The following is a 16,597-nucleotide window of genomic DNA, read 5'->3' on the forward strand; positions in this document are numbered from 1 at the left end:
TCCTCTGGTCATAATTAAGCTTTTTACAAAGCATAACCCTAAATAAAATAACCCCAAGGAGACTCATCTTGAGGCCAGAGCAATAATACAGTTAGGACATTTGCCTTGTGCACAGTCCAGGTTCAGCACACTCGGGTATGGCACAAAAAAAAGAGAGAGAGAAACTCGTATCATGTTTGTTTTTTCTTTCTTTTTTTGGGTCACATCTGGCGATGCTCAGGGGTTACTCCTGGCTCTGCACTCAGGAATTACTCCTGGTGGTGCTCAGGGGACCATATGGGATGCTGGGAATCGAAGCCAGGTTGGCTGCATACAAGGCAGACGCCCTACCCGCTGTGCTATTGCTTCAGCCCCTAATACCATGTTTTAAATTATTTTTTTATTAAGGCACTGTGGTTATTTATAAATTCATAGCTAAGTTTTAAGTATACAATGTTCCAACCCAATTCTACCACCAGTGCTGACTTCCCTCCACCGATGTTCCCAAGATCCCTCCCAGCATACCTTGTTAACTAGGGACATTTTAGGTTGGGGTCGTATATTTTCAGTGTTGTTGGCTCTGTGGTTTAGATATATAGCTATACCATATCTCTACCCCCCCACCAAATTGCCTAAAGTAGCTGACCACTACTCTGTTACCTCCTGTCTGCCTTTTCTTACATCCCCCTTCCATTTCTTTCTTTCCCTATCCTCATTTCTCAAATCTAGGATCATGGATAATGTACATATCTCTCTTTGATGCCTTGTATTCCCTTGTTAGTTTAAATGCCACGAAAAGTGAGATCATCTGGATTTGTCCTTCTTCTGATTTACTTCACTTAACATAATATACTCCAGTTTTATTCAAGTTGCAGTGAATTGCATGATTTCATCATTTCTTGCACATGACTACGAGTCTATAGCCCACATATGATAATATTCCACTGTGTCTGTATACCACACCGTAACTAACCACTCCTCTGGTGTTGGGACTCCAAGTTCTATTCCATATCCCAGTTATTGTGTTGAATGTTGTAACTGTCAATGGTATGCAAATGTTCTTTAGAATAAATGCTTTTTTTGCACCGAGGGGTAGATACCAAAAAGTAAAATTGCTGAGTCATAGAGCAGCTCTTTTCCTACTTTTTAAAGAAATAGCCACATTGTTTTTCAAAGGAGTTGAACCAGGCAACAGAAGCTTCCTCAAAAAAGAAATACAAGTGGCCAAAAGGCACATGAAAAAATGCTCCATGTTGCTAATCATCAGGGAGATGCAAATCAAAACAATGAGATATCATCTCACACCACAGAGACTGGCATACATTCAAAAAAACAAAAGCAACCAGTGCTGGCGTGGATGTGGTAGAAAATGGATGCTCTATCACTGTTGGTGGGAATGCCAACTGATCCAGCCTTTCTGGAAAACAATATGGACAATCCTTCAAAAACTAGAAACTGAGCTTCCCTATGATCCCGCAATATCACTTCTGGGAATATATCCCAAGGATGCAAAAAACACAGTAGAAATGACATCTGTAACTATCTGTTCATTGCAGCACTGTTCAAAATAGCCAAAATTTGGAAACAACCTGAGTGCCCTAAAACAGATGACTGTTTAAAGAAACTTTGGTACATCTACACAATGGAATACTATGCAGCTGTTAGGAGAGATGAAGTCATGAAATTTGCCTATAAGTGGATAGACATGGAGAGCCTCATGCTATGTGAAATGAGTCAGAAAGAGAGGGATGGATATAGAAGGACTGCACTCATTTGTGGAGCATAAAATAACATCACATGAGGCTGATACCCAAGGACAGCAGACACAAGGGCCAGGGCTATTGCCCCATAGCTGGAAGACTGCTTCATGAGCAGAGGGAAGAAGGCAGATAGAATAGAGAAGGGATCACTAAGAAAATGATGGTTGGAGGAATCGGTCAGGATGGGAGATATGTGCCGAAAGTAAATAAAAGACCAAACATGATAAACTCTCAGTACCTGCATTGCAAACCATAATGCCCAAAAAGTAGAGAGAGAATATGGGGAATATTATCTGCCATGGAGGCAGTGGGAGGGTGGAAAGGTGGGGATATATTGGGGATATTGGTGGTGGGGAAAGTGCACTGGTGGAGGGATGGATGTTTGATCACTGTATGACTGTAACTCAGACATGAAAGCTTGTAACTGTATCTCATGGTGAATCAATAAAATTCATAAAATATATATCACTAGACACTGCAAAATAGGAAAAAAAACAGTGAATGAAAATTCCTTTTTCACTATATCCCCACAATACAGGTTGTTCCTAGATTTTTGACATGTCCATTCTCACTGGTGTAAGATGATGTTTCATTGTTATCTTGATTGGGATTTCCCTGATAATAAATGATGATAGGCACATTTTTATGTATATTGGCCATCTGTTTACCTTCTTCAGAAAAGTGTCTGTTCCTTTCCTCTCCCCATTTTTTTAGTTTTTGGACTGGAGCAATACTACAGCGGGGTAGGGTGTTCATCTTGCACGCGGCCAGCCAGGTTCAATTCCTCTGTCCTTCTCAGATAGCCCACCAAGCTACTGAGAGTATCCTGCCCACATGGCAGAGCTTGGCAAGCTACCTGTGATGTATTCAATATGCCAAAAACAGTAACAACAAGTCTCACAATGGAGACATTACTGGTGACCACTCGAGCAAATTGATGAACAATGGGACAGCAGTGCTGAAGTGCTACAGTGCTTATTGTTATTGAACTTTATGAATATTTTGTCCCATTCAATTGTCTTAGTTTTAGCCCATATTTCTTTTGCTATACAGAAATCCCTTAATTTGATAGTTCCATTTGTTTATTTTTGGTTCTATTGCCTTTACCATTGGAATCATACCACTGAAAATATCTCTGAGGTCCAAATTTTAGAATGTTTTGCTTATATTTTCCTCGGTGTATTTTATGGATTCTGGCCTGATCTCAGTCTTTGATCCAATTTGAACTGATGTTTTGAGGTGTGAGACATGGAACCAGCTTCAGTTTTTTTCCACGTGTGGTTATTTTGTCTTCCTAACACCATTTGTTGAATAGATTATCCTTACCCATTCATGTACCCAGCATTTTTGTCAAAAATTAGTTGACCATAGATATGGGGATTTGTCTTTGCATACTGGATTCCAACATATTGATCAGAGTTTATCCTTATTTCAATAACAGGTTGTTTTGATCACTATATCTTTATTTCAATAACAGGTTGTTTTGATCACTATATCTTTATTTCAATAACAGGTTTTTTGATCACTATATCTTTATAGTATAATTTAGATAGTGAAATGCTTCTCAATTTCTTATTTCTCAATATGGCTTTGGCTATTTGAGTGAAGCCAACTTTGGCTATTTGCTCTTTGGGCTGGGGAGGCAGTTCAATGGTCAGGAACATAAGCCATGCATACCAGAGCCCCAGGTTCAATCTCCAAGTGTGGCTGAGAGGGAGCCCCAAGCACCAGCTGTGCTTAGAGATTCTTTTATGTGCTATTTGGTAAACTATTTTTGAGTTGTAGAATTCTCAAAATTATGTCCAAATAATGACTGATAATTAACCAATATAACTTCAACCTCTTGGAAAGTTCCAATAGCATCTCTGTACTTTCAAATAGCATGAGGAACTTCTCCCTTTATTCCCATCTTTAAAAAAGGGTTGATGGCCCACCTCCCACAGTGCTGCCATGTTGTCTAACCAACCAACCCTGCTCTGCTGATTTCCATAATCTCCCAGGAGATGCATGCCCAGTAGCTAAAATTCATGGAAACACTGGTTCCTGACACTGAAAACTCCAAGGCACCCCCTAGGAGGTGTGCAGGCTGCTGGCAGCCACACTCATACCCCACTGCTGCAGCCATGCCAAGTCTCAACTCCATCACTTCACAAATATTCTCTGCAGAGATGTACAATTGTGAACAATTTCAGGTACCCTAGTGCCCAAGCTGAGAACTCGCTTCCGAGTCATGTCAACATACTGACCCAGACCACAGATCTCTGGAATGCACAGCCATATACGTGGCTGTGCAGCACTTCCTAATTCCTCAATATTGAAATTCCAGTAGGAACACCCCAGATTAGATGGAAAAGTAACATAGAAGCCAACTAAACTCAATAAACAAAAACAATAACACAGACAGTTCAGCTGGCAACAAACAATAGACAAGGACTTAACAACCCCGTGATCAGATACAACAATTTTCACATAAAAATGGATTTTTATAAGTGTTTAATATTGGAATTTTGTTATCTAATCAATTTCAACTCTAAAATTGTATTGATAGTTGTGGCAATCCAATTTAATCCATTCTACACACTGCAGCTGGAATAATTCCTTCAAAATTCTATCTCCAGTTGGTTATCTCGGGTTGTTCTTAAGGTCAGGAATTCCTTGTAGCTATTGCTCAGGTTGGAGGTTTCCTTCATACTCCCATTTGTGACCTCGTGAATAGCACTGTCCAGAGAGAGTGCATGATTGTTTCTCCCATCCATGAGGCATTAGTGTCAGTCTTTCTGCCCTAATTCACAAACAGCTTTTTATACCTTGTCTCCTAGTTCTTCTCTGAGCTGAAAAGCATGGTTTACTCCCAGTTACTTATCTTTTCTGATGCCATTATAAATGGATTTTTTTTTTATTGAATCACCGTGAAAAAAATACAAAGCTTTCAGGTTTAAGTCTCAGTCATAGAATGATTAAACCCCCATCCCTTCACCAGTGCACATTCCACCACCAAGAACCCCAATATGCTCCCCTCCCACTCCCCCACCTGAGTAGCTAATGATCTTCACTTTATTCTCTCTATACTTTGAATACATTCAATATTTCAATAGAGAACTCGCTATTATTGTTTGGAATTTTCCCCCAACAATCAGACCTGCTGAAAAGGCATCACTTAATAATTTGTTTTCCATTGCTGAGGATGAAGACTCTATGAGCTCGCACGGCCACAACAGCGGCCACGCAGTTTTGGATTTCTATTTTAGCTCCGTTCACAATCTAGATGCATTTCTGTAAGCCACTCTGGGTGCCAAAATGGGTTAGAAGACCTCTTGAATCATAGTCTTTAGGAGCAGAGGGTCCCATAAATGGGATTTTTTTTTTTCAAAATTTTTATTAGTGAATCACCGTGAGGTAGTTAGACTTACGAACTTTCGTGCTTGCATTTCAGTCATACAATGATCGAGTACCCATCCCTTCACCAGTGCCCATTTTCCACCACCAATAGTTCCAGCATCCCTTCCACCACTCCCACCCCACCCCGCCTCTGTGGCAGGGCATTCATAAATGGGGTAATTTTCTTGTTTTTTTTTTTTTTTATTTTTGGGTTGCACCTGGTGATGCACAGGGGTTACTCCTGGCTCTGCACTCAGGATCATCCCTGGTGGTGCTCAGGGGACCATATGGGATGCTGGGAATCAAACCCGGGTTGGCCGCATGCAAGACAAACGCCTTATCCGCTGTGCTATTGCTCCAGCCCCAAATGGGATTTTCTTTAAAACCCTTTTAACTCTGCAAGAAACTCAGCAGATTGTAAGCTAGAGACATTAAAGTGAATAAGGCACTTGCTTTGCATGAAATGACCCTGGTTCAATATCTGGCACCATATATAGATCCCCAAGCACTGCCAAGAGACTTGGAGCACAGAGCCAAAAGTAAGCCCTGAGCACCCCAGATATTATCCAAAAACCAAAAAGAAAAAAATAAATTCAACAGATTGTGTATATTGATTTTGTACCCTGACATTTTAAAACTTGTTAATTATTGCTAATAATTTTAAATGCAAAACATCTCACGAATCGTGAGATTTTAAAATATATGACAAACACACAAGGCACATAACAAATTTACTCTGTATAAGTCATCTTAATTGTGCTGTTTTAAGAGTTTTATATTAGGAAATTTCCCCACCCTGCCTTTCTCCAACTTTTATCATTTCCAACATTTCTGATGCCATTATAAATGGATTTTTTTTTGGTTCATAATATTTGTAGTATATTTCCCAGAAATAATTTTCAAAATTTTATTTTCGGCTAATATTATGATTAAGTGGATTTAGAAATTCAGATTCTGTAAGATTTTATTATTTATCTTATATTTAACTGTTCTTGGTCTTCTACATTTCTTTAAAGGAAAATAGGAACTATATTCCCTGAATTTGTCATATTTTTAAACAGTTGAATCTATAATAACCTAAGATTTATTTGATATGTAGTATAAGTGAGAAATCAAAATTAATGTGAAGGGCTAAAGAGATCACACAGTGGATAAGGTTTAATCCTTAACATCACATATGGTCTCATTCATGATCCCAGTCAGGAGAGATTTCTGAGCACAGAGCCAGAAGAAAGCCATCAGCACAATTGGGTGTGACCCAAAACCAAAAATGTTTTTAAAACTTAATGTGTAAGCTCCAGTAATGTACAATATCTAATGGAACAAGTTATTGTTATTGCTTCAACCTTCAGAATATAAAAACGTCCAAGGGTCAAATTAAGGTACAATTTTCTTTGAAATTAACAGATTCCCCCAAAAGAAAAAATATGTATTCAAATAATTTAGGGGATTAAGGAAGAATGTAGTTTGAGCAGCTAGAGCCCAGGTTGGAAAGAAATGGAAATGGGGGTTAGGAGGGGTCTTACAAATAGGAAAATGAAAAACCCTCAGGAGCAGCACTAGGACATAAAAAGCATTGGGTACATATTTGTTGACTGAATTGGAGAGGGAATCAGTGTCCAAAAAAAGTAATGGGAGTGGCAGAAATACAGAGCATGAAGAGCCTGGTTAGAATGTATGAGATGCCTTGAGGGTGATAACAAGGTTTAAGGTATGGTTCTCAAAGTGGGCGATCAAGTCCATTAGCCATGAAGAGCAGTGATACTGAGAGACAAAGAATACCAGAAGGCTCTATCTTGACTTGGTTTGGTAATGTTTTAGGGTAATGGAAGGATTTAGGTAGAAGCTGATCATTTAGCAAGATAGCCAACTATTCAGTGAGTCTAGAAGAAAATGTCAACTATAAGGGTTTCCTATCAACTTCATTTAACACATTAGGAAAGGAAAAAAGATGCTAAGCAAGTATTGCTATGGCCATACCATTAATAATTGTCAGAATCCACATCTGAATCCAGGCAATCTGTCACTCAAATCTGTTAACAAAACATTTGTACCCCTACCTTCATGTTTGTATGTGTGTGTCTGGGCAGTTGTTGACACTTTATGTGACTAAGTCTTAAGGGAAGGTATATAGACTGTAAAAACTGAAACTCTGTTTTTGCTACATCCAAGCTGTCTTGTGCTTGCAGCTCAGAAAACTGCATCTATTTTGTATGTAGAGCTTGGAAAAAGGCTTTCTTGTTCCACAGTCACCCTCATTTCCCTAAGACCCATTTGGGCCACCAGTATGGGAAGAATGACTTTTTAGGTTCTTAAGTATTTGAGAGAGAATATTTATTCACAATGTACTGACCAGGGCTAAGGAGATACTAATTGGCTTTCTATCTTCCCTGCATACAGACCTATGCTGGGTCCTTAGCTACATGATGAGCTGGGAGCAGTCCCCAGAGAAGAACCTAGTGGGGCCAAAAACAAACAAAATATACTGAACATTTGTTCTTTAGAATCTTTCCATACAAGCCTTAGTTAGGGACATTAAAGGTAAGATTAATAAGCACTAAATAATAACTGTTGAGTAAACAGTTGTTAAAGTTTGTACATAAGCATAAGGACCAAGTTTCTTATTGACTGTTGTATTTCCAGCACACAATTCAGTGCCTCACTCACAGCAAATATGCATTTGGTGATCAACTGAATGAGTGAATGAACATGAATCTGTTTCTCATTAAATTATGAACTTTTGCAAAGGTGTAGGGGAAATATTTGTTCAATCAAGGTAAGAAAGAGAAAGTATTTAATGATCAATAGAAGCTTTATTTAAACAGTAATATATAGTCATAGCTTTCAGACTTAGTATGAGATGCTAAATGTTCGGTCCAATTTTCCTTCACGGATAAGTTTCTCTTTCCTATCCTGTTAAGAGAGAGGGGGAAAAAAAGTACGTTAAAGCAATGCATTCAGTACAACTCATTGCACAACTCTGGAAGACAGCAATAAAATACTCCAAGCCTAATTCCAAATTTCTATCACCTAAAGCCTACAGAGTATGAATGTGGAATAGTAATCTGAAGGAATAAATAAATGATAAAAATCACCCTCATTGAAAAACGTCATACCCACTGTCACTGTCATCTGTCACTGTCATCCCGTTGCTCATCTATTTGCTTGAGCGGGCACCAGTAACATCTCCATCTCAAGACTTGTTATTACTGTTTTTGGCATATCGAATATGCCACTGGTAGCTTGCTAGGCTCTGCCATGTGGATGAGATACTCTCAGTAGCTTGCTGGGCTCTCCGAGAGGGGCGGAGGAATCAAACCTGGGTCGGCCACATGCAAGGCAAATGCCCTACCCGCTGTGCTATTGCTCCAGCCCTTAAATAAATCAAACAATCCCGGTACAAATTAAATGTCAAGAGAAAATACAACATCTTCTGTGATCAACCTTTCTGTTAAAGAAATCATATATAAGATAGTCAAAATTCTGATAAAAAGGGAAAGGAAGTGGACTAGCTGGCTTAAGGAAGAGAGAATAAATGGGCCCCAGTCTGGATGGCAATACAAGGCCTGTGGCCTTATACTAGGGGTCTAGTACCAGAGTGCTCTAATGTCTATTGTCAAAGCTAAACTTGGCTTTCTCTGCAGTCATACACCAGAACTATAATGCAGTAAGCCCCAGCACAGGCTGTTTTTGTTCTTTGCTAGCATTTTAATACATCTTAACATCAATGTACAAAACATGACTAACAGAACTAAAATTCCTGCAAATACATGATTTATGTATTCTACTAATACTTAACCCAACAATAGTTAAATATAAAACTGATATAACATTTAAAGGTTAATCATAATAGAAAAAATTTAATTTTAAACATAATGAGAAAAAAGAAATGAACTCTGAATTATTTTTGAATGCCTCTGTTTAACAGAGTATAATTTCCTTACATCGTCAAAAATACACCAAGAGGGGCTGGAGCGATAGCACAGCGGGTAGGGCGTTTGCCTTGCACACGGCCGACCCCGGTTCTAATCCCAGCATCCCATATGGTCCCCTGAGCACCGCCAGGGGTAATTCCTGAGTGAAGAGCCAGGAGTAACCCCTGTGCATCACCGGGTGTGACCCAAAAACCAAAAAAAAAAAAAAAAAATACACCAAGAAAATTCCTTCATGAGCTAAGTTCAAGTCGTACAAAATTGACCAACTATTTACTTTTGGTTTGGGGGCCACACCCAGTAGTGATTACTCCTGCTTCGTATTCAAGGAACGAATCACTGCTGGTGATCCTGGGGAACCCTGCATGTGCGTGCATGTGCGCGTGCATGTGTAGGTTGGGGGGGAGTGGTATACCACGGATAGAATCTGTGTTGGCCTCGTACAAGCAAGCACCCTACAGCTACACGGCATTTCAGTCCCTCATTCATTACTTTAAATTCCAGAGCTGTCATTAAACTGGAAAGACTAACAGACTATCCTAATTTTTAACAAAACATAATTCTGTATGAGTTGAAGTAATTAAGCAGTAAAACTGGAAAGAATAAAGAAGAGTGGAATTGAAGGAAAAAGTGGAAAACCAAAATCAAAGGTGAGACTGCAGTAATTACCAGAAAAGAGTTGCAGAAAGGGAACAAACAAGTATTAAGCATCACGTTCTAAGACTTACTCTGTCTGTTTTAAAAACATAATACCAGAAGAAGAGGGGCCCGATTCCAACCAGAGCTCCTAAGAGTGAGTTCTTGGGAGTGGGTTTGAAATTGGGGTAGATATTCGCTGATCTTGCATAGGTCCAACGATGCAGGGCTGGGTCTTCCTAAAATTGAGAACAAAATGCTCCAGATACTTAGAACAAAATGTACCAGTACAGGTACACCAAGAAACAATCTCAGCAGAATTTTTGGAGGAGCACAGTAAATTCTTCTGTTCTCCTCTATAGTTAAAAGAAATCTATAAATAATATAAATTGCTTCAGGAAAGTAATGAAAATCTTTCATTATTAGCATTTATTTAATAACTCTGATTATCTTGTTCAAATCCTGAAAAAATTAAAAATCTTACAGCATCCTTTGGCTTCCTACTTAGGGGATAAAATTTATATATATCTACATATATATCTACATTTATATGTATGTATGTATTAGAGACTTAGTTATTTTTTTTATTTACCTATTTTTATTGAATCACTTTGAATTACAAAATTACCAAGTTATTCATCATTGCGTTTCAGGTGTGCAATGTTCTGACACCAGTCCCTTCACCAGTGTCCACTTCCCTCCAATGTCCCCAGTTACCCTCCTGCTCTCCAGTTAGGGGTTGAATTCTTAAGCTTTCAGAATAGTTATTTTTACTCTGTGACCATTTAAATCTACTTTTTAATTGTTTTAACATTTCTGAAAATGTGATCAATAGAACCACACAGTATTTAAAAAAAAAAAAAAACAGGTATGAAGAGCCAGAGGGATAGTAGTGTATAAGACACTGGTCTTGCAAGCTGACAACCTCCATTTAATCCCTAGCCCCACATATGGCCCCCAAACCTTAGTCCCTAAGGGTAGAGAGAATAGTAACCTTAATCAGGAAGGGAAGGGAGAGGGAGGGAGGGAGGGAGGAAGGAAAGAAGGAAGGAAGGAAGGAAGGAAGGAAGGAAGGAAGGAAGGAAGGAAGGAAGGAAGGAAGGAAGGAAGGAAGGAAGGAAGGAAGAGGAAGAAAGGAAGGAAAAGGAAGGAAGGGAAGGAAGGAGGGAGGGAGGGAGGGAAGGAGGGAGGGAGGGATTTATTTAACATGTTCTATCGTGCTTAAGATTGTTTCCAGACCCTTTCTAATGCTACCCTTACACTGGCCTTTCCAGGTGCAAACAGGCTGTAGAAAACACTGAGATCAGTCAACCCTGAACCTCAAGAATTTTTAAGCCACATATATTAAGAGCAGTATTATTACATTTCATTTTACTAAAGCAGTTTTTAAGAAAAATAATCAAATTTCCAAGCTTAAGGAAAAAGCATTTTGTCATTTTAATAGTTTTATTAGAATAATTATGTGAGAGCAAATCTACCCCAAACACATAATTTAATTTAGCTGAATCACCAAATTATTTTACAAAAATATTTGATCTAATTAACACACAAAAACAAACAAATCCATTTTAAACTATCAATACTTAGCTGTGAGGAGAGCATTCAAGGTCTTAACCAACACCAAGAAATAAAACTGAGTAATAATAGTGGCTTTTCCACAGTATAATCTCAAAAGCCAAACTACTGAAACAGTAAAGGAAGTTGAGGCACAAGAGAGAGGGAGAGAGGATGTGTGAGTTCCATACATCTTGTTTCATTCCCTGCATTTTGGGGGGTAGAGAGGCACATCTGGCTATGCTCAGGGATGACTCCTGAGCATATAGGGGGTCCATCAATAAAATACAGGTTGGTTGGGCGTGTACAAAACAACTGCCTTTCCTGCTGGACTATCTCTCTGGTTCCTGGAATTGTATTTGAATGGCTATACCATATTATTTGCAAACTGCCCCCCACCTCTCAACACTTTAACATCTGAGCAATCTGTCTTCCTGAAACAGACATCTCAATGAATACACCAATAGCACCATGATCACTGTTCCTTGGGCCTGGTATTATTGTTCAGTGACGTTCTAAAAAACATACCAGGATGGTTTTGTTCTTTGAAACCACTCCATGTCCAAAGGGCCTAGAAACAGCACGTGACATGATGAACCATACTTGCAATCATCTTTCCCTTGGGTTTCCACAGAACAAACCTGTTTAGTTTTCTAAGTAGGTATTCCTTCTTAGTTTCCTCTGCCTCTTTCAATTTTAATAGTGGACCTCAGACCATGCTGGTCTGTCTTACTAGCACTTACTAGCACCCTCCCTCCCTCCCTAACACTCTACTGATGATCTGCACCCCAAGTCATGGCTTATATCCAACTCTGAACTGATGAGCACAATTACACCTGATCCTGCACTTTAGCAATACAGTGGCATGCTGTTTAATGGCAGGTCAAATGTCTATACCTCGAACTGATTTCTCAATATCCCATGCCCCCTCCTCTCAGAATCATCTCTATCATGAAACACATGAGCTTATTCATTCTGATATTAAGTCAAAAGCCATGGAGTCATCCTTAATCTCTCTTAACATGCCATATCAAAACTGACTGCAAACATGGTTCTAATTTCAATCTATGGCCAGAATTGACTATTCTGTACTGCCTCCCTGCAATCTCCCCCACACACACACCGGGAGCCACCATCAACCAAGAGATCTGATTACCGTAAGCTTCTTAAGTACACTACTCCTCTTCTTGCTCCCACATAGTCTATTTAATCAACCAAACACCCAGAAGAAAACATTATTAAAGATAGACATATTTTTTGATTCCCTACTCATCACAATAATCTAAAAAACTTCGTGTGATCTAGTCCCACAAGTGCCTTTATGATATTATCTTTCCATGCTGTTCTCGTCGGTCTCCACAATGCTCTTTTCATGATTTCTGTAATCACCCAGGTATACGTTTCATTGCGAAGGAGGTTTGGGGGGGATCGACAGACAAACCTATGCTCAGAGCTTACTCCTGGCTCTCCACTCAGGGGACCACTCTTGTCTAATAATGCTCAAGTCTGGCTGACTCTGCTACCTAAAATGCTATCCTACCAGAGAGCTACCCCATCTTACTTCTTTCAGGCCTCCCCCATGCCTATGTAAGACCATAGCTGCTCTTCCTTTCTTACTTTATTTGTTCAGGTCCCAGAAAAGTCTTTACAAATATAAATATATTGTGGCTGGAGCAATGGTACAGCAGGTCATGTGTTTGCCTTGCAAGCAAGCAACACAGGTTTAATCCCTGGCACCCCATATGGTCCCCAGAGCCCAACAGGAGTGATCCCTGAATACAGAGCCAAGATTCTTTTTTTTATATGTGCTATTTCCCTATGTAAGAATAAGAAAAACCAAAATCAGAGGGATCATACAAAACTCCAAAATTTGAGTTTGTTGGCATGTAGTGCTTTATGCATCAGATGCCAAAGCTGAAAGCTTCCGGGTCTCTATGCTTTAAAATATATAAACTGGGGGCTGGAGTGATAGCTCAACAGATAGGGCGTTTGCCTTGCACGCGCGGCCCACCCGGGTTCGATTCCCAGCATCCCATATGGTCCCCTGAGCTCAGCCAGGAGTAATTTCTGAGTGCAGAGCCAGGAGTGACCCCTGTGCATCGCCGGGTGTGACCCAAAAAGGAAGAAAAAAAAAAGTCTGAGTTAAAATATATAAACTGATAACATATTCCCATCGGACAGCAACTATAAAAGTGAATGGTGGGAAAGTTTTACAGACATAAAGATAGAAAATAGCTTTTTACACAGACACCCATTAAATTCTTGTAACTGTTTCTTTTAAGAGTAAATACTGTAAAATTCCCAGTGTTCGTATACGAAAACCTATCTACTACCTCTGTGAAGTGTGAAGGGGCAAAGGGGAGTTATGTTCTCAAAAAAAGAAAGAAAAAAAAAAAAACAGTCCAACCGGAAGTGACGAGTCAGGCCCCCAACCAGTCAGGTGAGACCTGTCCCCTTGGCCACGACCTCCCGCCCAAGGTCAAAGGGCTCGGGAACTGGCCTGCTCCCTCAGCGTGGCGGAGGGCCCCTGTCCACGCGACGGAGCGGGGCACGCAGCCGTCGCGCGGCGCCGTCCCCGACGGTCTGCGCTGCTCCGGCGGCGGGGACCCCAAAGCCCGCCCGGCGGCCCCCCGACTCACGATGAGCCCGTGGCGGCTGGGGTTGTTGTACTGCAGCAGGTACTCCCGTTTAAGCCGGGATCTGATGGCCAGGCGCTCGGCCTGGGCTTTGCGGGCTTCCGGAGAGATGTCGTACTCGGCGGGATCAAGAGTGGTGGGCAGGGTGGCCAGGCGGGCCGGCTTGTACTCGGGGAACGACATCTTGGCCCCACAGTTGCGCCGGCGCCGCGCTGAGCCCCGCCTCCTCCCCTCTGATCTTCCGCCGGAAGAAGTGCGCCTGCCCACTAGGCGGTGCCTCGAGCCCGCGTTTAGGGAGGATCTCAGCGGTCTGCGGTCCTGGCATCGCGAGCGCTTTGCGCGTGCGCAGTGGGCCAGCCTCGGCTTTGTTTCCCTCCATCCCCACCGCTTTCATCTGCTAATGCAGGTTTATGCAACTCCTGCACAGTTTATGCGGCTGCTGCTTCTTTGCAGCTTTGGCACTGCTGACCAGAGATTCATCTGTGATGTCGAGCTGTGTGGGGCTGGTGGAGTCCCGAAGCGGGACTGGTGTGCTGCAAAGCCCTTTTAGTATAAGGTTTGTGACCTTGACCAAGTCAATTAACGCTTCTCGGGTTTCCTTATATGGGAGAAGACGAACCCTATCCTAGAAGCCTAGCAAAATAGTTATGAGGATTAAATGAAATAACTAGTCTATGCCAAATTGCGCTGCAAAGCCTAGTTTTCTTACCAAGAAAAATAATAAGCTATAAGGTACAAAAACTACATTTGGTCAGTAAAATTTAAGTAGGAACATTTTGGGGGTATAATTCTGATATATTGTGTAATAGAAGTTTACAAGAGAATCGTCTGACTGCAGTAGGTTAGGGGGAAATGAGATACTGAGTACAGAATGAAAACATCCTTAGTGATATGAAATTACCCATAGTGGCATAAGATTTGTGAGATGATTTGAGGAGAAAAGGTGACTCAAAATGAAACTCACCCTCTCTTTTTACCTCCCTCCCCCACTCCTACCGATGTAAAAGGCAATTTCAAATGAAGAAGTAGAATCTTTAGGTATCAGTCAGATACTTCCTCGGGGGAAAATATAAAAAATAAGATTCCGTAACTCAGGTAAAGAAAGTCAGATCAAAAGAAAGAGCTTCTGCTTGGATGAAACATCTAGGGACACGTAGGTATGTTGGGAAATGGTTGCTAGGCAGAGAAAGGACCTAGAAAGTGTTGGCACTTGGAGTGATGAGGAGCAGCACTGCTGTCAAATTTATTCAACATTTTAATACTGTTTTTAAATATTTATTAAGCACCCACTGTGAAGCATACTGCACACTAGTCAGTCTTAGTCAATCCTCTAGGTTTCATGGGGAATGCAGAGAAATGAAGGATGTGATGTTTGCCTAGAAGAGTTGACAGGCAATCGATAAAAAAACAGACAATGTAATAACATTTGCAACCCAATGTGTTGTCTAGATGAGTATCAAGCAAATAGCCTATGCAAATGCAGTCTGACAGAATATAGAATAAAGAAATAGACAATAAAAAAACACTCCATTTAAATTTTTAATATTTATAAATTCACTATTGGATCGCAAGGCAATCCAAAATCAGGACTTTAAGAGAAGCCAGCACTTTGGTTGAGTAACCACGCTGGGAACTTGTCTTCCAATATTGGAATTCACAGTTGTCCCACAGAAAATAAGAATAATAACCCAGAATTTGCAGCATTCCACCTAAGCTCGAGTAACCTACATTTTGTCTTTGGTTAGCTAGCATGTACTTTTTCTCAAAATGCTACTACCGAGTCAATTTGACACTCTTCCAATGCACCAAATAGAACATTGGTTTTCATTGTATTCAAGTCTTCTGTGACTGTTGACTGAACACTATCCAAATCAGTCACAGGTAAGAGCACTTCAATGTTTAGTTCTGTTTTTTAACCTCTCAGGTGGTGCTCAGGGGTTGATTCCCAGTAATACTTACCATGCCAGATGTTCTGTTAGTGTCAGAGAATGTAGTGCTGCTCCGGCCCTGAGGTGCCAGGAGCCACCAGGACCACCTTGATGGTATTCTACCCATACTCTACTGGGTATGGCATAGAACCATACCCAGTGCTGCTCAGGAGTCCTCCATGCAGTGCCATGTGAACAGAATCCCTCTACTATCACCCTGGCCCTGAATCAACACTTTTACATAAAAGATACATGTATGTCACAGAAGCTTTTCTTATTTAGGAAAGTCTCACCTAGAATTACTTTGTGGGAGGTGGTTGACCCATACCTGCAAGTACTCGTGAGTTCATTCTAGTGCAGTACTCAGGGTATTGTATGGTACCAGAGATAGAACCCAGAGCTCCCACATGCAAAACATGCACTCCAACCAGTTGAGCCATCTCCCCTGTCCCTAGAATCTTTCCTTCAGGAGAGGTATTTTACTCAGCAGGGCTTTGAGATTACACAACCCTGTCCATTGTAAGCATATTAGTTTTATAAATCTTGCTATATCATGGGGGAAATCTCTCCATTTTTATTATAGTCCAAAATTGTCTTAGCTACTTTGGTTCCTTTTATTTCAGATGAATTTTAGTATTAAGTTGTCAAGTCCCATAAAAAAAATCCACTGGGATTTTAATTGAGATTGCACTAAATTTATAACTTGATTTAAGGAGAACAGACTTCCTCATAATATTGCATCTTCCCGTTCATGATCATTACTCAGGAATTCTTTTATGTCTTTCAATCAGATT

The 16,597-nt window shown here is 40.5% G+C and overlaps 1 protein-coding gene across 1 annotated transcript; it reads right to left on the reverse strand.

Annotated features, from left to right (window-relative positions):
* Positions 1-7,910: 7,910 nt before the first annotated feature.
* NDUFB4 (NADH:ubiquinone oxidoreductase subunit B4) lies at positions 7,911-14,129 on the reverse strand. The gene is made up of 3 exons (XM_004606693.2): positions 13,879-14,129; positions 9,778-9,924; positions 7,911-8,030 (listed from the first exon to the last, which is right to left on the reverse strand). Exons 1-3 carry the CDS (start codon positions 14,056-14,058, stop codon positions 7,968-7,970), a joined length of 390 nt encoding a protein of 129 aa, XP_004606750.1. The 5' UTR covers positions 14,059-14,129; the 3' UTR covers positions 7,911-7,967.
* Between the last annotated feature and the right edge of the window lie 2,468 nt (positions 14,130-16,597).

The sequence above is a fragment of the Sorex araneus genome, chromosome 2 (assembly GCF_027595985.1).
Source record: "Sorex araneus isolate mSorAra2 chromosome 2, mSorAra2.pri, whole genome shotgun sequence".
Lineage (NCBI taxonomy): Eukaryota > Metazoa > Chordata > Mammalia > Eulipotyphla > Soricidae > Sorex > Sorex araneus.